Below are 26,641 nucleotides of genomic sequence, written 5' to 3'. Positions count from 1 at the left end.
TGGCTCAAATGTGTTTGTCTGTGTGTGTGTGTATGCACTTGCATTCGCTGCTTCAGAAAAACACAGACGCTAACGTGGGTTCTTAAAACGATGCATATTCTTATCTCATTAATTATACATCCATATGTAACAGACGAGAGGATCTTAGTCTCGGTAAGCGGCGCAGGGAATGTGCAGGGAGGGGGCCAGGCAAAGGGGGAAGGGCGCTCTTCAAAGCCCAAATGACTGTGTTCCTGCAGGAGCCTGAACCTCCCCCTGTGCACAGCGCAGGGCGAGATGAGACACTCACCAGGACTCGCCCCTGTGATGTGGAGAGGAATTAGGGAAATGAACGTTTTCAGAATATCGAATAATCAGAGAATCATCAGCACCCCGTCAGCCTTCAAAAGTATGGATCCCTCAAGACTCAAGAGACACTTTGACTAGGAGTCAAAGTCTTCCCTCCCATTAGACACAAAGGATAATGAGGTAGCTGCATTTCCACTATTGTCTTTTTTTATTCTCAGACCCATGTAAGAGGTGACTGTCAGCTGGAGGTCGTCTCTCCAAATCTGTCATTAGCAGGGCTGATGGAAATCAGTTTATTGTTTTCTTTTTTTTTTTTTTTTTTTTTTTTTTTTTTTTTTTTTTTTTTTTTTGGTCTTTGAAATTGCTCTCATATACAAAATTATGAGCAAATCAATCATAATGTCAATATCCTCATAATCACTAGATGTGTTCGATTTTTTTTTCCAGAGGTAAATCTATCTGTGGCTTTGCTGCAACCCTATCACCTGGCCTGGTGGTCGGTAATGACCTGTGACATAATTATGGGATGTCTGTAAACATGTAAGTGGTTCCCCTCAAGTTTTATTTAAACAATTGACATCGCTGCACCCCGATCTAAAGAGGGTCCTGACCTCAGACACACCATATTAGGCTCTTTATGAAGTATGGGGCTAGGGGACTGCTCTCCAAATCATTGCTGGTCACCTTGAGCAACCCGCATGAAGTCTCTGTCACAAACACTGATGAGGGCAAAGTTCTTTAACCTCTGTACTGGCACTTGAAAGCAAAGACACGTTTTTTGTTTTTTTTTGTTCCAGATCTGCTGGAGATGTGAAAGCATCCAGGAAAAGATGCTGGTCGGGATTTGAAAAAGTTGTTAACAGTGCTGCTTGTTGCTCAGGTTTCCTGATGTGATGCTGAGTTTAGCTGTTTGTCAATAATGTTTGTATCAACAGGGATTTGCCATCACCTCAGTTGGACAGGTTGTCATTTATCCATCAGTGCCACAGTGATATCAACATGTACTACACACATCGTGAGACCAAATCCGAGCTTTCTTAGGGAGAGAAGAGCATAAAAGAAATTTTGAGGGTGTATCTTATCTCCTCATAACATTAAGGCTGTCTGCGTAAGAGCCCGTCATCTCGTTGACAGCGTGATTATTACCTGAAAAATTATTAAACAGTACCTACGGGCCTTGTTCAAGACAAAGAACTCACATGGGTGTGCATCAATCAAATGTATCCCCTTTAGGTTTTATACTTATTCCCCCCAGTTTAGGCAAATTGCCTTGTTCGCGTGGCTTTGTGTAGCAGAGAGTGACTATAAGGTAGCGAGGGAGCCTGGGGAGCAAAGGATGTTCACTCTGTAGAAGAGAGACAGGGGTGTGACATGTTTTCACACAATGCCAATTTAGAGGGATTTCACATAGATCACTTGTCATGTGCTCTCTTAGACCATATAAATGAGAGAGAATGGGAGATCACTAATTGAATTTTCATGACTGAGTACATGTATATACTAGAAGAATTTCACCCCCGTCTTGATAACGAGACTATTGTTCCCCATCTTGTCCTCTGTGCAGGAAAAAAAAAAAAAGTGTTTTTTCGCTCACTACACAAGCTCAGCGCATCAGCGTCTCAAGGTTTTCAAGATGCTTCAAATACTTTTCTCTTTTCTTCAGCAATCAGAGCTAGACAAACATGCCTCTCAGTCACCGCCTGGTAATCCACCAAAAAAGATAATGCTACTGCTAAAGTGCTAATGAAATCAAAGCCGTTAATGTGGTCGGTTAAGCTGCGGATGATTTGAAGAATTCCGCCATTTAAGCGAAGATGATATAATGAATCTACTCTGAATAGAAAGCAATTAAAAGGACAAATTGGTCTGATTAACCTCAAAGTCATCCCACTGCCACAAATGGTATGCAACATTCAAATTATTATTATTAAAAATCTGGAGCAGATTTGCAGTCTTTTTGGCCTCTCTTAATCCTTTTAAATGAAGGAGCGAACTTTTTTAATTTTAGCTGTGACCTTTCCGAAGCATAACCTAGATTTTTCTGCCATAGGAATAATTTTCTCACATCAGCTTGTGTAGCATGTTAATATTGGTTCTAAGGTCATATTGGGGGACTTCTGTGTTTTTAGGTATTAGAGGGGAATTGTGTAGAATAAAGATGAAGAACAAGGATGAACATTGTAGTGTGTGGGCAACATGCATTGCGAGAAGTGTTTTTTTAAAAAAAAATGATATAATGTCTCAAATGTTGAAGCTCTGAAACGACCATAGTCCTGTTTAAAGCATCTCATGTCATCGCGGCTCGCAGTCGGCCATCTGAGTTTGATTGATTAAGTATTTTCTTCCTCTGCTCTCTTCCACCGGCTGTTGCTCTTCCTCTCTGTCCTCTGCGCTGCAACAAAGATGCGTTCACCAGCCGCGTGTTACAGGTACTTCTGAGGGATGTGAAGTTTGGAGAGACGGTTTCCTACAAACGCCTCGCTGAAATGGTGGGAAACCCCAGAGCGGTGCGGGCGGTGGGAGGAGCCATGAGGAGGAACCCGGTGAGTGTGGCAGACACTGATTGACAGGCGTCAGTCTTGCCTTTACTTACTTTATTTAATCAAACACGGAGAATAATTCTTTTTTTAGAAGGCTTCATATAGTCAAAGGATGATTATCATAGTTTCTGGAGACACTGTTATGTCACATGTGGAGTTAAATATAGAGCTGGAATGAATAGTTAATTGATCAAGAGGTGTTTGGCATGAAAGTGGATTGCCACACTTTTGAAACTGTTTTACTGATTTTAATTAATTAGTTTTTGACTGTTGGTTGATGAAAATAAAAATGAAAATGATAATGCTGTTTAGTTGCACAATTATTAATTAAGAGCATAATCGTCTTAAATAATGATTAAATGATCATGTTTGCCTTAAAAATTCTGAAATGTAATTCATATAATGAGAAACAACAGGCCATTATATTAGATGTAAACAGGTTAATCAATATTTAATGCAATAGTGTCATCTTAATTTAAAAGCTAAATATATTCATCCAGTGATTTGTAATCCATATGATTGTTAAAAAAAATTACTTATTCATTGTCATGGGGTTTTGATTGATACTGTAAAAGATGATAATGTATTTTCAGATTATTTTTTGTCCTTTTTATGATGTTTCACTTGTTTTTTGTTTTGTTTTTTTGTTTGTTTTTTTATTAAGTACGGAAATCTAGTTGTGTCCACCAGTAGAGTCTTCCAGAAAATACATTTATTAAAAGTTCCCCCTTTGCAGGATATTTAATCTGAACTGTAGGTGTGTTCTAACATGTGCAATGGTGAAATCAACGCCTCCCCCTGAGATCAGCTGAGGAGTAAAACTCTACCTACAGCATGATTATAAGCCCACACTTTTTGTTCCTGTTCCCTTATGTCTTTACTGTAGACATTCACTGCAAATCTCCGATTCTTGTAGGAAACCTGGTCCGCATCATTTTGCCCATGAAATCACTGTGTACAAAATGGAGGGCTAGAGGGCAAGTGGTGTGTCTTCTTTTGATCAGACCCTTTGATCAAAGCCTGTTTAACTCTGCCCATGTAGTGCTATGGGCACCACCGGTGTGCTCAGCAAAGGCAGAGAGCATTTTTTGTGCAGCATTTCCAGTTTGTGAGATCCCCCTCATATGAGCTATAAAATAACATACGCACATCCACGTCTGAGTTCTGTGTTTTACCTCTGTTATAGAATAATAAAAAGGTAATTTATAGTGACGGTAATTAACTTATATCAGAGAAAGATGCAAACAAACCATGCAAATGATTTTTTTGTGTGATTTTTATACAATGCACGAAATCATCAATATACTTTATACATTACACTAGCCAGTGGCAATGCTGCTAGATGGCTGTATAATACTGCTCAGTCTCATGTTTTACAGACATTTCTTTCCTTTCGTCAGGGAGCCTGGGAGCCTGAGCCCTCAGCTCCTGATTCAGATCCAGAGTCAGATTGTCAGTGTCAATTACTTGTCAGTAGCACTGCTCCACTCGGGCTTCAGCTGTGAAAAGCTCAGTGTGCTCAATCGATCCTCGCCTCTCTGTGGCACTTCTTCTTCACCAGGATTTGAGTATTGATAAGCCTGGTGTAGTGCTCTTTTCCCCCTCAAGTGAAGAGGTAGATCCGAAGGCCTTGAGGGTACCCTGCTCTCCCTCCAAACCCGGGGAACAGTATTGATCCGAATACACGAGCAGTATTTCTCTGCCTGCAAGGTTAATCTGGGGCTCGGAAAGTTTTATTGCTGTTGATATGGGAGCGGGTTTAATGATGGATTTGAAACTGAAACACGCTTCATGTCCAACTTTCATATGAAAGGCAAGAGACACATCCATCAATTCAGTGTACAACTTGGTTAAATTGGAGATACAGTCACAATGTAGCAGCAACTGTGATGTTTTTCTTTTTTGTGTAGAATCTGAGAAGAACAAAATGAGGGCAACATTAAGAATGTTTTAAAAGAAATAATTGCTGTGTTTCACTCCAACCATTGCCACTCTTCTTGTTCTGAATTCACAATGATCGAAGTGTTTTAGGCTTGCTTGTTTAATCTTTCTCCAGCCATTTAGTTTACAAAGAACTCGGGACCCCCCTGGCAGTCGTCTGCAACAAGAGTAAACGCTCCACCGACTTCCTCTTTTTAATGATCACAGGGTTATCAGATCTTAATGTTGACACCCTCTCGATTGAATATTCATCCTGCTGGTGTTTTTGCCCATTAATTTTTGATTGCTTCTTTGCTTTTCACTATTAAAGAGTAAAAAACATTTATACCCAAAGACTGAGCCTTCACCCTGAATGTGGATTTGTGCAGGATCAAACCAGACACTTCTGGTGTGGCACTTTGTTTTCTTGCAGTGCATTTACATAAAAAGTGCAAAATAAATAAATTAATGTAAAAAAAAAAAAAAAAAAAGAGAGAGAGAAGAAAGAAAGTACAGATCAATTTTATTTATTTATTTATTTTTTTTACATTTTGTTACTTTTAAGTCACATCATTTGTGAGGTAAATCAGTGGTTCTTTCATACATAATACATACCTGCTCTCAACACCTTCCTACTTAAGAAAAAGATAATAGGAAATAAGAAAAGCTGTATTTAAAACTATTTAAATGTTACTTTTTAGTATTTAGACGGATGTTTTTTTTTTTATATGTGAATCCTCCTGCCAAAATCTATTTATTGAATTTTAAAATGACTTGATGTCAAGAAGAAAAGGAAAAAGAACTTTTCAAAGTTCTTTTCCGTTTGCGTGTAAAACTGATGGACTTTATTTGCAGAAATTGCATGTTTATTTCATCCTAGCATCATCCCTTTCTGTCCGCCTGCGCCAGGTTCCTCTCCTCATTCCCTGCCACCGAGTAATTTCCAGCACTGGACAGAGTGGGCCGTACATGAGCGGCAAAGGCGACCATCTCAAACAATGGCTGCTCACCCATGAGAGGCAGAGAGGGGAAGGCTGAAGCATGACAGAGCCCAACTGTCCTTCATTCAGTACCCTCACACACACACACACACACACACACACATAGACACACATACAAGGCCGATTTTTTTTTTTTTTTTTTTTTTTTTTTAAATAATACAGAACAGGGCCATCAAGTTAGGTGTGCTTGGCACACGTTGTAGAACAACTGGAGTTACTTGTAAATATTCAGTTTACTGCTTTTTTAAAATCTAAGAATAGAGATGCTGCATAGTTAATGTGATACAGAGTTGTTGCAGAATTAGAATGTACAAAAATAACTTAAACAGAGAACAGTAGGAATTACAAACATATGCTCCCGTGGGTCTACATTGCGTTTGCCAGATAGTGCTGGAATGGTTTTTCTAAAGAATTATTATTCCCTTAAAAATATGTCTCTTGCATTGTTGTTGTTGTTGTTTTTTTCCTGAGCAGAATTAGTCTTTGTACCTCTCGTTGGCTTTTTAATTTCCTGCCAAGTGAATGCTTTGTTCAACATCCAGTGATAAAGGCTCTGAATTTTACGGCTACAAAGCTTTGTAGTGAAGCATTTGTTTTGTCTTCATTTAGATCTCATTGTTTGCTCTTGCCTTATAATCCACCTAGAGTGGAGATGTCTTATGTATTATATACTGTTCTCATGTTTTGTTAAACATATTTAAATAAACCTCAAAATGACAAACTCTGGCTTTTCATCAATTTAAGTGTGTTTAATTTAGACACTGATTTCACATAAAACTCACTCAGTTCGGCTCATGATTAATTATGCTGTATGTCTTTTCTCCTTACTGCAGCTCTTTATGTCAGAGCTCCTTCTTTTCTTTTCTGAGTGGTGTTTTCCATTAGAGGGCAGTACAGAACGGGAAACAGAAATCAACATTTCAACCTTGAATTCTTTCCTGCACATTTAATCTGTAATTTAAATGTTTATTTGTTATTTTTATTTTTTTATCACAACCCTGCTTCATTCCTTCGGGATGAATTATTCTTTCTTAAAAAGAGCATATGGCAATGGCAGCACTGTTTCTGTGTGATTAGAAAATTCAGCTGCTTCAAATGGATACGTCCCAAGCATTTATTTTGTACATTTTCCCAACTGTTTTCAGTTTTTAGAGTGACATTTTAGTATTCTTTCTTTCTCTTTCTCTCCCCCCCCCCCCCCTTTTTTTTTTTTTTTTTTTTTTTTAAACCCTAATTTCTTGATTCTCCTCTCTGTCCTCTGCAGCTCCACAGTGACCCTTACTTGCCCACAGTTATTCCTGTTATTCCAGTTATTTCAGCCCAGGTAGCCTAATAATCCACCCTCCAAAAATAACCCCAGCCCTAACCTTTACAGAACCAATTCAAGAGGCCTGCTCGCTGAATACATTTGAACTTTTGCTGCATTTTTGAATTTCTTATCCGCCCAGCTCTGTGGCTGTCTTGCCGTGTTTCTGGACTCACTTACTCTGCCATTGGAGCAGCATCGCAGCGTAAATGTTGAGGCAGCAGACAGGCAGATGAAGAATGAGACTCAGTCTGTGGTTTCACAGAGGGCTAATGATGCCTGTGGTGACTACAGGCTACAGTCAGCCCCCCTAACGAAGGGAGCTGTGACACAGCCACAAGGGGTCCCATTTAAGCCAGGCATACTCTGAAGTGCACTGTAAGCACCCTCCTTTTTTGCTTGTGGCCAAGTAAATTCTATGGAATGCCATGAATTTAGAAACTAGAGATACTCATGTCTTTAGAGTTATGCGGTTGATGTTAAAAAACAAGTCCAGCATCAAAAGCGTCAGACTTGCTGCCAGTAATTGGCTGTGTAATTTTTGCAGGTTCCCAAAGTGTCTCTTTAATAAAGAAAGGAAAGAAAAAAGTTAGTCATTTTGTATTTTTTCCTAAACATTCTAGTGGTTTAGTAATTATTACAATTAGGAGAAAGCCATTAATATGTCTGCTTTATTTTGTTGTGTTTTCACTACTACAAATCAGCTTCATATCATGCTGGCTCCGAGATAAAAAAGAATTAGATGAAAAGAGGCTGAGAAGATCTCGACATACGCACTGTTAAGCTCTTTGAAACCTTTAATTTTGGCCTAATATCTGCCTCCATTTCACAGAGAAACTACACGAGTGCATGCGTGTGCGTGTTAGTGCACGAGCACGTGGCCATGCGTGTTGGTGTGCGCACATGTGTATGTCCATATGTGTGTGGGTGAAGTGGATGATATTGAGTCTGACTTCATAAATCACCCAGACACTGATAAACTCCCCATGCACCCACACACCGCTAATGGGCAACCCTTAAGGAGTGTGAGTGTCTCGTGCGGCGTTTGATTCAACATTTATTAACCCCCTCACACACACGGTCTCTCGTTCTCTCTCACACACACACACACACACACACACACACACGACACACACTTATTTGAGCCCCAGAAAGAGAGGGGCTTCGGTTGGTGGCATCCGTAGCGTTGCAGGGTTTTGACCTGGCCGGGCTGTATTAATCATGGCCGATAGTGGTGAGATACATTTTAGCTTATACAACAACAACAACAGCCTCTGCATTTCCTAACATTAGTTTCCTTCTCATAACTTATGTCCTGTCTCTAACTCCCTACTTCCCATCTCATATCCTGGCACCCCTCCTCATTATGGAACAATTTTCTGCCCCCACATCAAACACAAACACGCTGCACTTCCATCTCCTTCTCTTCATACATATCGCCTCATAATTCTACTGTTATCACAACCTCTACCCTTTTGTACAAGCTGTACACTTCGTGGGGACTCTGCAGAAGTTAATCCCACAGTCTTAAAAATGAAAGTCGAAACTTTTTTTGGAACATATTAACATAGCTGCAAGCAGTGCAGAGATGCTGGGGAGCCAGAGGAGTATCCAGCATACAGATAGGCGATGTCCAACAGTCAGTCAAACAGATAGGCACAGGGAAAGATAGCTGGATATACAGACATTAGACTGGAGCTTGGCAGCGGTATCGGGTTTCCTCCCCCTCTGTCTGCCGGGACGGGCTGGCCTCGGAGGCCCTGACACTGAGGCACCACGCAGCCAGCCACGACAGCTGCCACAGCAGCATCTAATACCAACACACTCCATGCTTTGCCACAACTACAAAGAGAACTATCGTTTCAAACATGGCATACTTTGATGCTCTTTGTAATGATCTTTGTATTTTGAGAGAGAAAGCAGGAGGACAGAGGATTCGTATGGGTGGGGGGGCCTTTTTAATGTTTGTTTCTTTAGAACAAAGACTCCCGTCGACATGAGCGAGTTGAACGCGGTGATGATCAGATAGAGCAGGATTAAATGAAGAAAACTGGGGTTTTTTGGGGGTTTTTTTTTGCATGTGTGTGTCTGTGTTGGTAACCTTGCATCAGAGTGGCATTGTAACCCCCCCCGTGAACTCAACCGTTGGTTTGGGGGTCTCTAATTAAGAACGGCTGATGAGCGGCCATACGTTACGTGAGAGCGGCTGCCTGTGAGTGTGTGTATCCCTGCATGTATCAATCTGTGACTGCAGCGCGGTTGTCAGCATGGCAAGGAGAGTGTCTCGGCCTGGAGAAAGTGCAGGTCTAGCCTTGGTCATGTTGATGGAGGGGCGGCACTTCAGAGGCTCCAGGACCCCATGGCACCAGTCTCCCCAGTCCCCCAGACAGACTGGGAGCATCTGGGCTCTGTCAGCGCCTCTGGCCCCTGCAGACTCCGATCTATATGACGGGAGAGAGGAGTGCACTGGATCAGAGCGAGGGAAAATATGAGCCAGATTCCTCTAGCCTTTTGCAAAATGCATGCTTTGCCAGTTAGCATGTAACATGTGTATGTGGAAGGCCTGATAGCAGGTCATAGTGATTAATTTTGTATGAAGTGAGATGGGGATTATTGATTAGTGCCTAATGCCTGAAAAGTCCTTTTTTTTTTTTTTTTTATAAACTGTCCAATTAGGAATTAATTAAAAATGTGCTGCTAAAAATATGCAAAGCTGGTTCTGAGCTGAAACATCGGGATATGACTGATAGATATCCTTCCAGAGTTTCCTTATGAAAGCGAGCGATGATTTGATCAAGTGGGTATAACTCCAAAGCTCTGCCACATGGAAACCGATACACACACTTGCCAAGACTAATTAATCCATACACTAAATTAGGAATATAAATTGTGGTCCCAATTTAACAAGGTCAGCTTTAACTTCTCCCTTTACACTTTATTTAACTGTGTAGGAGAAGAAGGAGGAAAGAAAAAAAAAAAAAAGGAGCCCCTATCAATGTGCTTCGCTTATTATGATTGACGATTGATGATTAAGTCCTCCAGCTGACACACACCACCAAAGCCGGTGAGTTGGAATTGGATGTGACACATACACAGTTCTGCGTGTTAGGTAATTCGTTGACGAGGGGCCAAATTCATTTATGGAACAGCGGTATTGGCAGGCGTGGACACTCTCTGCAAAAACAACGATAATCACAGAGGTTTGGCGCAGCGTGACAAGGACTCTTCAGGGAAAGGCCCTTACACGCTGCTTTGTTGGCCGTTCCTCCCTAAGATGGAGGAAAACATCCGCCACTGTTCTTAAGATCGGTCAGAGCGGGAGGAAGGAGGTTTATGAAAGGTGTGGGTGATGTTCTGCTTTCTTAAAACACTTCAAAGAATTTCTGGAATGTGTAAAAACCGTATCTGTCGCTTAATCTTCATTTGAGAAACAGCCATTTTTCTTTCCTTTGTTTTTTTTTATGGAATTGATAAAATAAAGGTTCCGATAAATCCACCGTAATGAAACATAAGGGGGACCTTGTCGCAAGCCATTTAATCTCTTTCCGCGTTCTCCATTTTTTCTGCTAATGAGCCTTATTGACAATCAAACAGAAGCTGTCATCCCCCAGGATGCAACACTCCCAGCCCCTGCGTGTTTGTCATAGTGTCCTGGCAATCAGAGCTGCCTGCAAGACCAGGCTGGCAGTTAGTGGTTCTCACAGCAGCGCTGCCTGAAAATGGCACACTTCCTGTAGAGTTGCAGCTGCCACCTCTGCTACTTCCATTACTTTCTATAGCATGCAGATGTTGTATCAACATTCCCTGCCAAGGGGACTGCAATAACTGTGAGATTCATGCCATGTTTCAGAGGCACGTCAATTTCTCAAGTGGCACAATTAAAGAGGGAAATACAGTACCAGGTTTTTCACAGGTGCTGAAATCGGAAAAGGGCTTTTTCACTTTTTTTCTTTTTTTTTTTTTTTTTTTTTTTTTCCAAAGGGGGGCTGTTTCATAAGGTTTCAGAAATCCACCCGATTTTTACTGCCCTTTTCCTGAGTGGAGCTGTTCTGTGAGCCTTTGTGCGGCAGACCTGTTGTGACCCACAGCGGATATGGAAATGGGGCTAAGGTTTTATGGGCCAAACGGATTGGACACAGTCAAGCTCAGGGGGCATGAATATTGGATGTTATTTCTGCTCCCTTTTTATGTAATCCATTGCCAATACATTATTAATAGATGATATCATATCCAGAACTACTGGACAAAGCACTACAGAGGAGTACTATGAAAGGAGCTCTATGTTGGAGACTGTGGCAGAAAATACAGTTCTAGTGATATTATTTTATTACTGCACCCCAACTCTCTGACCAGGCAGTCCTCACACTGTAAAATTTCGGCTAAGTGAAGGTTATATAGAAACAAAATATTCTACTAGGGGTAAATCTTGCATTTGATGGTTTGAAATACCCTGAAACATTGATGAAGTATCAAATGACACCCAAATACAAGTTTAATGGATGCTGAAGCACTGGGATACTTTGCTCATCTGTCTCGACTGTAGTGAGTGAAGTGGAAATCTTTGCAAGGATCTGGAGTTTTCCTTGCAAAGCTGACTCCCAGTGTACAGTAGCAGGGGAGCTGTATCTCATCTGATGTACAGAATCACAGACAGGAGGCAGCGCGAATGCGGCATTGTTTAAAAAACAAAAAAGGGTCAGATTCCCAGCTTTGATTCAAATGCTAAATCGTTCAAAAAAAAAAAAAAAAAAAGGCCAAACTCCCTATTTTACTTAATCTCAAAAGTTATGATCTGTCTTTATGCAGTTTTTATGAGTCAGGATCATTCTCATGTAGAAACTTCAGGAGAGTCACAGCTACTTTTTTTTTCCCCTGCACTCAGCGGTTACACAAATCCCATCTGTCCAACAGCAAATCCTTAAAAAGTACTTCTCAGCGCTGACCATTGATCACTGTAGCTAAACCGTTGTCCACCTCCTAGTTTTATGGCCTGCGTTGATACGGTACAACGTCCAGTAATGAAGTTAAAGGTGAATGCATTTGCCTCTGAATGAGACTTACATAGGGAGAAGATGCGTAAGGTAATATTCTCCTTTTAAGGTCAGTTCGAATTGTTTTTTCTCATGGGAAAAGGTAGATTGATAAAGAGCAAACAAAACCTCTTTTCTGAATGCTTGTCCTCCATGGCCTCAATGAAGGTTTCATTCCTTTATATCATCCAGCCCAATTCCCAGCATGCACGGCCATTGTGGCTCTTTCAACTGGAGCTCTCCATTGACTGGCTCATTGTCCGGCCGCTCTTTTGTGCGCGCTATCACCGGAGCACAATCTTTCACCTGAACAGCACAGGAGCGCAGCATGGATGTGGTCACATAAAAAAAAAAAATAGAAAAAAAAAAGAAGAAGAAGAAGAACTGAGTCACCCGTATCGATGCCAGGCTGCGCAATTAACCCAACGCTGATTAAGAAATATTTAGAACCTTAAAAAATGCTTCTTAATGGCACCGTTATTAGTCACAATCGGACTCCTGCATCACACAGAGATGTTCAATATTATGGCTCAGCCTTTTATTATTGAGAGGAGTTTTTTTTAAATATAACAATGCATGAGCAGATGTTTGAAGAGTGGCCCTCGGCAGCACCAGGCTAGTTAAGATCGATATTGCTTTCAATATTTCTTTCCTTTGACAGATAACCAGTACTGAGGAAAGTCTTGATAAGAGTGGCAACATATGGATGTGGTGAGCCTTGCTCTCTTTTGATTGTGTGACCCGCTGACCCTTGCCTGTGTTTGAGAGCGAGGCAGCCACATGGTACGGTGGGGGTCTGTCAAGCTCTGGTTATGGGGCATTATTGACCCAGGATTTATAAATATTTAATGCACACATTAAGATCATGGTGGAGGGTGGCCATTAGAGTTCTCCAATAAAAGAGGCTCTCACGATGATTGAATGGTGTGGCAGAGCTAGTGGCTGTTTGTTGGGTACAGAATAACCTGCTGAGACTATACTGTACCTCGCGTCTGCCTGCCAGGCATCTGGGCTTTTTTAAAACGCACACCAACTGAGCAAACTTGCCTTTTTTTTTTTTTTTCAATGTAACTTTTACCCTCAGAATTTTTCTTGTTTTTCCTGTGGCTGTTTCTTCTCAGTTGACTTTTTTTTTTATTGTTCTTTTTTGTTTCATTGATTACCATTTTATGCAACATTGTCCTCTAAGTAATAGAGACAGCAGCAGGCGAGGCGATGGATCCCAACTTGTGTATCCGAAACAGATAATGCAACGTCAGGAAGCAGATGTGTGCCCACTGTTATCAGACGCACCGGATTATCAAGGGAATGATTTGAAGCACAAGGCAGCTGAAAATTAAATTGCTCTTTTCAGTGTATCTGTCCTTTGCGCTATCAGCAGCTCCTGGACTATCTCTTGCGGCGTGAGATTTGTGCATGCCGGCTGACATAATAAGCTGTGATATGCTGATTGCCACTCAGGTTGCTGTCATTTAATTGTGCATTAAAGGCAGAGGTGGCCTCGGACAATGTTGCCTTGATGAGAAATTGACATTTTGTGACCCGTGCTTCGCGACCACTCAGGATGCCTGATAAGATGCTCAGTTGTTTTTAAGGAGAACCACTGTTCTTCCCTCAAACACTTTTATCCTTCTGTTTGACCCACTTGATGAGTATAGATTTCACAGTGCCCCCCCCTTTCAGCACTGAAACTATGAGGTTCAAAACGATACCAGCCCTTATAGACAAAGGATAACCTTGCTCTTTCAATGTATTGATTCTTTATTAACTAGGTGGCTTAATGCAATGAAATGAGGGATTTGAATGAGCCCCATTTGGGGTGCTTTGAATAAAAAGCTTGCACCGTTTATGAATGACTACAATGAACCTTTGAAGCGCCACAGTTGCAGGATGTGCTCATACAAAGACCAGTAGGAATGTGTCACAATGTCAAGAGTGCTTTGCTGAAAAAATAGGAGTAAAGAGCAATTTTCATCTTTTATAGATGTTACACTTTTTTTTATCCACAGGTTTCAAACATTTATCTCCATAGCAATGTCTAAACACTACATCTTACAGACGAATCACAGGTTTGTCCTCAGACGTGTCTACTGTCTTTTTCTTGTTCCTGATTGTCAGTTTGTCTGCCAGCCAAACTGTGCTTAAAACTGAAAAAGTCCACAGTTGAGGAGCTAGTGTGTTTTTACTGAAAATTTTAATAAAACATCACTTATTCATTTCTGTTTCCATTCCAAATGTTGACATGTTTAAATTTTCTTCCCTGTAAACACATGTAAGCTATGTGGCAGAGTCATAAGTGGTGAGTAAAAATGACCTCTATACATTCTACAAAACAGAAAAAATACAACCACGAATGGAGTGCTTTTTTTTTTTTTTTTTTATCTCCAAGGTTGTCCCTCATGCACATTAGTCTCTATTGGATCTTAACAACTATCATATGGGTCACAAACAATTTATTTGACAATACAACCAACAAAGTTTTCTCCAAAATGGTCTGTATAGATAATTTAAAATCAATATAAAAATAAACAATGAAGTTTGACTTCCCCTTTAAAAAATGGACAGAGAGTCTTGATGGAGTAACACAAATTTTGAGGATACACATGAAATATATGCACATTGCATTTCATCAAATACAAAAAGAAAAGCAAATGAAGGCAACAGTTCTTGGCTGAATTATCTGTGCTGCATCACTATATTAAGGGCATGACGATTAATACATAATGAAAAGCAATATACAAAATTTCAGAGATAAATACATTATTTATAGTTGATATGTTACAAAATTTCCCTCAGTGAGCGCAAGTGTGTATTTGAACAGAAATATGACAATGAACTACTATTCTCCTACATTCTTGATGGATTTTAATTTTGTTTTTTTTTGTTTTTTTTTTTGTTTTTTTTTTGTTGATCTAAAAGAACATGAAAAAGACAGATGTATAAATATTTAGCACAAGTTTGGCAATATCACAATAGTCTACAATTTTTAACCACATATAAAACACATAAGGGAGTTGGAGCGAGAAGGGGGAGACTGCTCCTCATCAACAAGAAACAGACTTCACAGTAGCCTAGGAATGCATTAATATACAGTGCTAGCAAAAAAGTTGAAAAACATGGCAAAACACACTTGCTTAAAAGGAAGCTCTAGACGTGGAAGTACATCATATTCATCAACAGAGCAGTGTTTTTGTACACATCAGTGTGCTTGTTGAATCAAAGAGATTTTTTTTCACTTTTGAAGATGATTTCTAGCTACAATAAATTACAAAATTTAAGTTAAAATGCAGGAATGAAACATGATACAACGTTGCCCGCCCAGCCCTACCCCCATTTTACTTGTATTTGTTGTAGTTTTATGATCAATTTTTCTACATTATATATCTCATATATTTTCCAGTTGAAATTGTCTTGGCCCCTGTGTATTTTTCTCACACATAAAAATACAAAAAAGTCACATTATAAAGACACACAACTGTTGTGAATCTATTAAAAGAGAGTTGAAACAGAAAAAAAAAAGAACAATTTCTGAGGCAAAACGAGTTCATTGGCAAATGTACTGTACAGCAGTGTTTTTACTTTACAACCATGGTGAGTCCACAGAGTCCTTTCCAGTATTGAATGTGTCGTTGATTTGACTTGTCCGAGGCCGAAGCACAACCCAATGGGTATAGAAAATAAACCCTTCATCATCTTGTGTCCTCCTCTGGGGTGATAAAATGTGGTGGGGAAAAAAAAAAGAAGAAGAAAAAAAATCCCACAGAAAAAATATTGTTCTTCATGAAATCCTTTTTTCTGAAGGTTGTGAGAGTCATTGATAAGAAAAAAAAATATTTTCTTTTTTTTTTTCCTTCATCTTTAAAAACAGAACAAGCGGTTGACTATACATTACACCAGCGTTTTGCAGTGTGCTGAGGGGGTGTCCTGTGAAGTGGTTGTGTGTCGACTGGTGCTTGAGATGACAAAAAGTGCATTTACATTGGGGGGACAACCAGGCCAGACATGGCTGCAGGGACAAAAAAAAAAAAAAGAGGGACAGAGAGAAAACAGATTAGATTAGTAGGCAAAAATAGGTGTGGATATTAATACAAATAAATTTTAAAAATTGTTATTAAGTGCATGCATGTGTGTATGTGTGTGTATGCCAGTGCGTGATCGTGTGAGCCAGTGCAGCCATCTGACAGTGCACAAGTGCATGAATGTATGCCTTAATGTGCCTGTTTGCGTAAGTGCCTGTGAGTGTTTGCCGTGTCCGTCAGCCTGCTGCTGCACGTCCTCCTAACGGAGGAGAGTTTGAAAACCTCCCTCCTGCTCTGACATTTCAGCCCCCAGCACGCCAGTCCTGCTATGTGTGATATTTCTCCTGGCGTTGGGGTAATGGCAAACAGTGGCCCAGACTCCCAGGAGACAAGGCCGTGGTGACGGCAGAGCAACAACACGGTCACTTCCCACAATGCCACAATGCTACACCACTAGACACTACTCAGACTCCCCTCAGATTCATTCCTGTCACTTCCTTTCCTCCCCTCATCTCTTTATCCTCTACTCTCCAAAGCGGAGCAGCACATTAGTCCCGCATTTTCACATTCCCCAACTTGTGCCTTTGCGTCATTATCCGAGAGAGATTAGGCAAGATCAAAGGTAGCTTCCGTTATTTCACCAAGACCATCTGCTTAGGATGTCATTAGCAACTGTACCTCACTCGGAGAGTTTATACATTCAGTATTTTCACACGTTTTAACAATTAGGCGACTAGTGAAGTGCTCGGATGATATATTATTATATTGCTCTGAGTATATTTGTAGAGTCATGGTTGAAATGCTTTTAAGTTTGCCAGCGCAGATGATGGCAAGGCATTGCTCATTAATTTCTGCACAACATGTATTAATAAGTATGAACGTGTAGCAAGATGAACTTTAATTTCCCACTTCATTAAGCCCAATGTTATTAATCTTGGGGCACACACAACGGCTAAGCTTGTTTTCAAAGCAATCATGTTGGTCATGACACATGCACAAAACCTAATAAACATAATTACTAAAACAATTCTGGGAAGGTCTCTTCCTGCAACATCAGAGCGGATCATTTGTACAGACGGACAACAAGAACGTATGTTTGCACAGACACATTTGCAATCCTACACTTGAGTGTGTGGGTATATGTGTGAAAGCATGCTCTGTGTGAGGGTGTGTGTGTGTTTGAATGTAAACTTAAAAGTGTAAATTGGCCTGTCAAAATGCATATATTTGTAATGATTAATCCCTCACCAAACCGGACAGAGGCCTGAGCAGCGGTATCTGACCAGTAGTCCGTAGGGAAGGGATGAGGGGGTGAGGGGGGCTCACCTTGCAGTCCGTTGCCGTTGGCGCTGGTGCAGGAGGGGGGTGGGGAAGCCTGGGGTCGGACCACAGGGGCGAAGGCGCTCTTTTGTTTAACTGCAGAGACGATAGGGAGGGAAAAGGGAAGGAGGGAGGGCGAGAGTGAGAGCGTGCTGTGAGTAGTGCTTGAGAGGGAGAGGGCAGTTAAGGTAAGGCTGGGATAGTATTACTGCCAGGGGAGGGGGGACACATGATCAGTACTCGCAGGCCCCTACCATCAACTTCTTTTCCGGTCGAACAAATACAGGTGGCATATGGTGAAACGCACGTCATATTTCTACAAGCCGAAGCCACGCGTGTTCTCCAAAAGCACTGAAACTTAAACAAGCCCTCATGAGCGAACTCTAATATATTATCACCATCAATAACATTCTAACCCCTTCAGAAATGATTCACAGAAGAAGAAAAAAAAAAAAAAGAAAAAAAAAAAACGAATGTGGGGAGCTGGAATTAAATCAGCAGCAGCTTAGCGCTACTACAGCGTGCAAGAATGGCAAGCTACTCACTTCCATATGGGGAGTTGGCAGAGGATCCGTTGAGGAACCCAGGGGAGCTTGGCACTCCCAGGTTCATACCAGCATTGCCGTAGCCATTCATGCTGTTGCTGACGGTGTTGTAGCTTGACTGCTGTGGGGTGCTGCTGGAGATGTAGCCCCGGGGGGAGACGCTGCTGGTGTTCCGGCTGTAGCCCACTGAATAACACAGGTGGAAAATGGGAAAGGGCGTTCATTTCTTTCTTTCCTGCTGTAGTATTTATCAGGGAAATGTTCACTGATTATTGTAAATGACAGTGGAAATTTACTGGCGCAATCAAGCATTTTTATATCAGCATATATAGCAGGTGCCAGTTTTATAAGAAAGGAGGAGGGTACTTAATTGGATCCTTTAACTGACTTATGAGGGGAAAAGTCCAGTTAAGCTTGTGTTTAAAGTCATTATTTCTATAAATATTCTTAACAAAAAAAAAAAAAAAAAAAAAAAAAGAAGGATATATAAGTCATTTTCTTGCAAACCACCGTGGAATACCTGGAAAGACCACCTGTAGTACTCATGCACCCAACTTTTAAGAGACACTGAGTTATGGAGCCATTCCTGAAATCACACACCTTGGTCATTCCCTTGTGACTCAGACACATTGACTGCTAGTTGGCTGCTGAAGGAGTTGACTCCCATCATGCCGTGGGAGGCTGTGTTGGCGAGAGAGGGGATCTGGTTGTGGTTGCGGGGAACGCTGTACAGGGCCTCTGCGATGTCAGCTGCCCGCTTCAGAATGATCTCCTGAGAAGCAAAGCGAAAGCAGAGGTTTTGTTATTTTATTTCTATTTCTACATATTTGAGTCTTTTCTTTTCTTTGATGCACGGTTCACGGATGTACAGTTAACTCACAAATGCATGTAGCCTACATCGTTCCAGATGGAGTGGTGAAAATACCCTTTGGTTATATTATCAGCAAATTTTCAATAGTTTTATTTTGTTTTGTTTTTTACTAGCAGCGATACAAGCATGCTGAAAGCAGTGCTGTGTGGATACAGACCTGATTGTTGTGGGGCATTCCGTACAGGGCTTCAACAAGATCAGCCGCCCTCTTCAGTAACACCTCCTGATGAGAAAAACGGAGAGTAAATGTTAAAACTCGAGCAGGCTATGTCTTAAACCCTAGTGGTACATACAGTAAGAAGTAATATCGGGAGGAGCATCACACAGCGCGGTTGCAAAGCACTTTAGAAATGTCTACATAAATAAAATCCACCTTGATTTAAAAAGCACCCAAGCTGCGTTTATATAGCACTACTATTTTGCTCCTTCCAAGCATGCAGAGCAGTGAATAATGTTCCCTATCTTAATTAAACTGGCATAGTCCTTTAAAAACAACACCTCACCCCTGATTCTGGGCTTCACGTTTGCTCTGGAGTTCAGTGCCGAGTCCCCTCTCTTCAGAACAATAAAGTGAATTAGCTCTGGGTTAATCTAGTTCTGTTGTAATGACATTAAGGAATTTTTCAATTAACCTCTTTGACTGGCTGTTGCAAAGGACTTCACAAATGACTTCCCATCCAGCAAGAGCTGGGTGCTTGTGCCTTGGGGACACGGATGCTCAGGATGTGGTCTTATCCATGTCTGCATGCTTGCCCCCGCTTGACAATGCGGATTAGCTGTGTTGCTTTGGCTCTTAACATTGAAAATGAGTTGGCCCTGGATCCTGTTCCCCCCACTCTGTTTTGGGCTTTCAGCTAGGTGGGGTTTGGCCCGTCTGTGTGTCTTTATCGGCTCTTTGAATTCAGCACTTACAATTAAATCCCTCTCAAGAAACCAGACTGCTCTCTTTGTTTTTGTTGTTTTTTTTTTTTTCTTTATAATACAAAAGGCAGTACGCCACTTTATGAAAACCCCTCTCCTCCTCTTAGAGTGCATTTAATCTGACAAAGGCAAGTTGCAGACATGGCTGTTGTGTGTTTTTAAAATGCTCTCTTGTTGTCACCTGCTGTAGAGCAGAGATTTGTCGACTGTGCTGTTAGAACCCCGGTTAAAAGCAATGCAAATCTGTCACCAGAAACATCTCAGATGGTGCTTGTTTTCTTCCCACATTCGCTGTGTTTTCTTTTGCAGGCCTCGGTAATTTGTCTGAAGTGTTCCATCACTTGGCAATAGCAGTGTGGGATTAAGACGGCAGCTGCCGTAAATGAATGTAAACACAGCCTCCGCGCCTTCAAACAGCGGCCTCCAAGACTTGGCCTGCATTTCCAAGGCACAGCGTATGTAGTGTGTACGGAGTGTGTGTATGGGCCCTTTCATCCTGAGGAGCATATCTAGCACAGTCCTTGATTTATCAAGATGAATCACTGTAGAAGCCACTTGCAGCGTATGCCATGCTCTCTTATAGAAACATATCGCTTAATCCACCCCAAGTTACCGGATGGGTGGCTCTTAGAATGGGCATTTACCTCTGAAATTGGTGTGTATGCTCAACGTTGCATGCATCTAGTTTGCATACAAATAAAGAATTATGGTTGTCGTGAGGCAGGTAGACTAAATGAGAGGACCAGCTGTCTTGATGTGTGTTCTCATCAGGCAGAACAGATTTCTCTCTCTCTTGCTGAGTGAGATAAAGTGGTTTTCTTTCTTTTTGTCTGCAGTTAATAATTACCAATAATCTATTCTATCATATTTCAAGATCTCCTACATGGCTCTCAATTTTAAACAACAATTAAAGCAATTAAGACTGTCGCTTTCGCAAGCCATGTTTCATTCTCCGTAAAACGTCCTCTCCCTCCTTGTCCATATGGTACTTTGCAGCAGTGACATAAGGACAGCTTGGAAAAAGGAGGGGAGAAAACGATATTGCCTCTCATCCTTAATCTGTCGTTTACCGCGTGGTGTCTTAACTAACCAAGCTGACTCGCAGGGCTATGCTTAAGTGGCAACCTAGTCATATCCGTGGATGATGAGAAGTGCTGCACCCAATCAAGGAAGAAGTTTGTTTTCTTCTGACGAGACGCTTTCATGCGCATCAGCTCACGCTGTGAATACGATTAGCATGGAATAGCGTTCTGAGGGCATTTCCATGTAAATCTCAATACTGCTCCAGCATAAGTGTAATTGGCTTTCTTGTCATGGACACATATCAGAACACACCATGTTAAATTGAAACAATTAAAGGCTTCAAATGATTTCTGTCGTTCTGTGACAAATGCGTGACTGATTTCTACTATTGTTGGAAATACTTTGCATAAAAGTCTTGCACTGCACAGCTGTTTGAACGGGGCTGCTCAGATGACAGATCACCTAAGATTTAGAAGCTGCTTTATGTTATTGCTGAGTGAAAAAATAAAAATAAAATAATAGGAAGCATGACAAATGATGTGTTATAAAATAAAAAAAATATCTAACCATGAGATGTGGCCAAAACGTGATTCTTCAAGCACTAGATTAACATGGATGTTGTATTTATATTATCACAGTTAATAAAAGAGGGCCTAGGTTATGTAGCTTGGAGTGCTAATGCCATTATAAAACTGTAAGGCAATTACTCTGTTAGCTCTAGCCTGAGGTAATGAATGCATTTAGAGGCATAGGGCCATTAGATGAAGGTACTTCAAAGAGCACAGGAAGAGAGATTCATTTAAATACATGGGTAATTGCTTGACATGAACACATTTGTAATATTTTCTCCTTGTGGATTACACAAAGAATTGGAAAAAGAATGGGCTTATGCTCATTTTGGGGGGGAAAGAAAAGAAAGCAAAGCAATCAGCTTAATAATAAAACAATATTGAGTTTCCACTTTTAATTTCATAATGAATCTAATTTGTTACAGAAGAGAGAAATTGAGTGTGATATAATGTGATATCCAGTCTATTTGTCCATTACTGCCAGAGGGCACAAAATGGTATTATAAATTGTCTTTTTTATATTATGAATAGAAAATTGTTTTATAACAAGATCTTAAAAAGGAGGGTGAATTCCAAAGTCTCTCTTCACTTAACGCGATGCCCGCAAACCAATCTCCTTTCTCATCACTTGACTGCTCACACTTATTACTTTCATATTCACCCTGGACTTTGCATTGAATTTTTATATCTCCACTCCTCCCACAGGGTCAGACTGTCATCTGCGATGTTGTCTTAGAATTACGAGGTAAACTTCAATCAGAGGCAGCTTCCCCCCTTTTTTTCTCTGTGTAGCAACAATATTAGCGTGCATCCCTTGCTATCCATGAGCACTCCCATATTGGCTTTCTGTCTCCTTACAATTACCACGTGTCTTACTGGTCCCAGGGAGAAGGCTGGTGGAAATCAATAGCGCAGTAATATTATCAACTGGAGGGTGAAGTCATGGGAGGGAGAGAGAGAGGGGGGGGGTAGAGGCGGTGAGTGGGCTTGGTGTCGATTTGCCTTTCTGCTAATGCACACCGCACGTCCTCCAGCTTTATCTTCTTTTTATAGAGTCTCCCTACCTCACCTGCACCCTGTAATGGCTGTTCTCTATATGCTGTTTCTGTTCTCATTCCAAACGTACATGCCAGCCTCAGCCCGCCGCAGGCTGTTTTATTGGGAATGTGCTTTTGACCCCGAGAGCTGACCCTCAGATGGCAAGCTTAACAATGACGAATCACTTGGTGGGATCATTTACATGCCCCCTGAACCCCATATTTGGGTCCATTAGAGAGCAAATCAAATATTTATGTTGTTTATTGGAAGTGCAGGGTTTCATCTCACTCTGTGATTGTTTCATGCAAAGGCTGGGAGACTGTGCTATATTAAGTATACGCTCAACCAGGAAACTAATCTCGGGCTCAGTGTCAAAATCTGTCTCGCAACCAACATCGCTTTATATTCAAGGAAAGAGGGTAAGGGTTTCTCTGTAATAAAGCTGTGTTAACATTGTGTCTCTCTTTGCTGAAAAGATGTGGATTTCATACAGATGTTTGTGACTTGAAAAGAGAAACAGTCTAGCTGTATTGACCAGTCATGCCTGCAGAGATAGAGCAAGTCATGTGGATATTAAAGCTGAGAGTATTTTACCTTTTGGTCAACTTTTACACCTGAAATTAGAGTAACATTTCATGTCAAGGTGTAGCTTCTTGTCTCCACAGGGACCAGGTCTAATTGAAACACTTCATATACTGAACCAGAGACTAGCTGTGATGTTCCATTTCTCCACATTGCCTTGGTCAAACATCTATAGCCACCACACAGCCTGCTCTTTATTAAATTGTCCGTTGGACATTAATGATATTGCTGTGTTGCATGCTGGGATTTAATAGATAAGGTCTTTAAAGGTTTTACAGTATTATTAAAACTCTGAGGTGGCCTCCGCTTTACTACATACCGAGGGGTTTTCAATTGACTAATCAGTCATATTATTACACTTGACACATCTGGAACGTCAGTCATCAAAATGGTTACCGGCAGGGTGGCAATTAGTGGGAACACACAGATTTTTATCAACAGGAAATGGAAAGAGTGAGAGAATCAAACAGAAACAAAAGAATCAAAGCAATTCTGCACAGGAGGGGAATAACAAAAAAGAAAAAAAAAAAAAACAAAGAAAGAAATCTATGCACCTTAGTTTTCCTGCTCAGATCTTTCAGTACGGCAGCCTATTAATGTGCCACGACAGTGCGCCTAAAAACCGATGCGGCTTTCAACTCCTTCACCCGGGTTCAAAAGAAAACAATAAGATAGCCGAAGCATAATAACATGCGGTCTTTGTCTATTAGCAGCAGTAAGACTAGGGGGTTTACGGCACAGGGTTCTGTAAACAAAAGATTAAACCAAATCGAGCTGCAGAAAATGAAAGGAAAACATGAGTGGGGTAATGAGGGTGCAGGCGTCGTTTCTGACCAGATTACAATCTCCACAGACTACTGGAGAGGAAAACGCCTGATTGAGCTATTTTACCACACAGAGAGTTTACGCCTCTCCACACAAAACCAATACCATTACCGCGCTGGTTAGTGGCTAAGCCACATATATGAAGCAAAGTTGTTAGTGCTTAGGGTCACAGTCTTCTGCATTGATGGTAATGTTGTTTTGTTTATTTGTCACATCTAGAGCATTAAGACGTTAAAGCCCAGACAGCTCTGAGTCATTACTACGCTGAATTTTCTGCATAGAAGAGACCCTGAACTGACCTTTGGTAACCTCTCAGGATCACCAGGGTGTCTGGGGATGACCTTCTGCAGCCGCTGGAAACCATAGTCAATGGTGGGCTCGTTCAGGGCTGAAAGATAGAAAGGGAAGATGGAAATTAGAACCATTTCAGGGCCAATTTTGCTGGAGACAGGAAGAAACTAATTGAGAAATCTGTGAGAGTTTACAGTACAAAATTCATTTCAGAATGCCTAATTTCAAAGAAACCTCAGGGGTGTTACAATGTTTTATGAAACATCATTGCTTTGGAGGGGGGGGGGGGGCAACGATTGAAAATGACACAGGTTCCTCTGACACTTGTGTCACCAAGTGCTATTCCATTAACAGCCATGATGACCTACATCAGTCTGAGGATCCCCTCCCCCCTTTTTTTATCTGCTTGAGAATATTGACTACAGAAAACTACATAGCGGGGGTCTTTTAATCTAACAGAGCTTTAATAATCTGTGAAAGGCTGTCCACACATTGATCTAGTGTAAGTTGCTGTCATTTCACCCTTCTGCACCAACTGTACTGCAACACTGGGCTTGTGAAATACAGCAGCAGATCCCATGGAGCTATTAATCTCTCCCACCCCTCAAATAGTAATCTGGGGCAAGAGGCATATTGGGCGATGAATCAGAGGCACAAAGTAAATGAATCATAACACAGACTTTGGTGAGAGCGGGGCGTTTTATGTCTGACAGTCCTAATGGGTAATTGAAGGTTTCCTTACAGCTCCGCCTGATTCTAAACAATCATGTGTACACTCATGGAGAGGGCGAGACGGGAGAGGGAGGGCAGAGGGGAGGGAGGGGGGCGAACTAGGAGGAGAGCAGTGTAAAAGGGGAAGGAACGACTTAATAGAGAACATCACTTCTCAATGTAGATATCATTTTCAGGAGAGTAACTCCGCCAAGCAAGGCGCTTCATAAATCAATGGCTTTCTATGGAGACTAATAAGAGCTGCCTGCCTCTATTCATTGTTCAGCCTGTAATTTGGCCCATCACTCATTACTCAGCATGTAATTTCAGCATTAACACCGCACAGCTCGCTGAACCTGCTGAACACCAGAGAATGTGAAAGCAAGTGATTGCAGCCCCCCCCCCCCCCAGCCTCCAACAATCACAAACACACACAGGCAGGGCTACTGAGACACAAACCCAGGAGTCAGGGAAGGAAAAGGAACATTTATGTTTCTTGTTCTTTCATTTGTTCCCACTCATCTAAACACACAGGCATCCCTCATATCCAACCCACTGACACACGAATGCTGTAACTATTCGCATTTGCATGTACAATCGAACACATGCTGCACAGTGCTTCGTGCTAAAGCCTGAATACAGTAATTGCCAGCTCGACCGTGATCAAATGGAGCAATTATGTGTTCAAGCATGGACAATGTGGGGTACAAATCAATAGCAAGGATCTAGCTTACAAACACAGTGGTATTCAAACACTATAGGTCAGACACACCTGAATAAACCCCACGCCACAACAACATGCACTGCTGGAAATCTGATTTGACATGTCATCATATGTCTCTAAATGACAAAGGTCTGTTTTGGAATGTGGAGGGAAAGCCATCTTCTCCTTAATAAAGGATTGATCTGCGATATTGATTGTACATGACAAGGCTGTAGCAAAGAATTTGCCCCCTTTTCTTTTGTTATTTCCACCCCCCCCCCCCTCCTCTCTCTCTTTTTTATATTCATGCACTCTGGCAGTACCATACACACATATATTGTGAGTGTATGTGAGTGCACGAGCCCGGTTGCAGAAGTGTATGTGTATGCTAGCCCTGCCAGACCCCTCTGCTCAGTGTGATGTAAATTGTGTATGTGTAAAAAGCACTCCATAATCAGGCCATCCATCATCAGAGGCTGTCAGTGGGCTCTCTCAGGGTGATACATCACGCTCTCCTGTCCTTTGCCTCAGCTGGGGCCTACACAACCCGCCAGGCATGCTGGGAACACAGCCGGAGAAACGTACTGTATGGGACGAGACATAAGTTGGGAGAGGTGTGCTGTTTGACATGCCTCTCCAATGATAATGATGCCCTACTGTAAATGCAGAGCTAAGAATTTCGATGAATGTGATTTGGAGGTTATCCTCAATCCTTGGAGCATGCTGCACACTGGATTTGATCAACAGTTTAGATACAATTTCCAATGCATAGATAAGTAGGAATTGCAATATATTCAGTCAAGAAAAATGACATCAAAACATGTCTTAGTAAAGTTTAACAAAAGGGGCCCAGTGCTGTGCAGTCCCAAACCAAGCGTTAGGCATGATCTCCACATGTCTACATGTCGCCATCTCATCTATCATGGAGATGATCTTTGTAACAACCCCGGCGTAATGAAATTGGTGACACAGACCGCCATCTGCTATTGATTTCATGCAAATGCTTTTGACAGCTGATGGAGACTTGCATTAGCGCTAAACGGTGCTGTCAGTTGATGAGTTGACAGTTTTGTAGTCATAGCATGTACACTGGTGCAGACAGACACAGACAATGTCAATAATCCTGTAAGAGCTGCTC

At 41.4% G+C, this 26,641-nt stretch overlaps 2 protein-coding genes across 9 annotated transcripts in view; one reads left to right on the top strand and one right to left on the bottom strand.

The window, feature by feature from the left end:
* Positions 1 to 26,641, top strand: part of LOC306762216 (serine/threonine-protein phosphatase 2A 55 kDa regulatory subunit B delta isoform) — a gene marked incomplete at its 3' end in the record, with an annotated part of 113,709 nt that overhangs the window by 13,365 nt on the left and 73,703 nt on the right. The gene's annotated exons all lie outside the window — the stretch shown is intronic.
* mgmt (O-6-methylguanine-DNA methyltransferase) overlaps positions 13,899 to 26,641 on the bottom strand; it is a 68,158-nt gene continuing 55,415 nt past the window's right edge. For 3 of the 7 annotated variants that reach the window (XM_079248448.1, XM_079248449.1, XM_079248450.1), the window contains exons 11-16: positions 24,098 to 24,186; positions 18,998 to 19,063; positions 18,570 to 18,741; positions 17,970 to 18,155; positions 17,353 to 17,520; positions 13,899 to 16,091 (exon numbers count right to left, since the gene is read on the bottom strand). In XM_079248448.1, coding sequence (XP_079104574.1) covers positions 16,060 to 16,091; positions 17,353 to 17,520; positions 17,970 to 18,155; positions 18,570 to 18,741; positions 18,998 to 19,063; positions 24,098 to 24,186 — 713 coding nt within the window. In that variant the 3' untranslated portion in view covers positions 13,899 to 16,059. Of the gene's footprint in view, positions 16,092 to 17,352; positions 17,521 to 17,650; positions 18,156 to 18,569; positions 18,742 to 18,997; positions 19,064 to 24,097; positions 24,187 to 26,641 lie in introns of those variants that run through there. The other 4 variants (XM_079248451.1, XM_079248452.1, XM_079248453.1 and 1 more) reach the window with 2 other exon arrangements.

Source organism: Telmatherina bonti (genome assembly GCF_933228915.1).
Source record: "Telmatherina bonti genome assembly, chromosome: 11".
Lineage (NCBI taxonomy): Eukaryota > Metazoa > Chordata > Actinopteri > Atheriniformes > Telmatherinidae > Telmatherina > Telmatherina bonti.
Note: the sequence above shows the minus strand (reverse complement) of the source record. Positions and strands in the feature narration are given on the sequence as shown.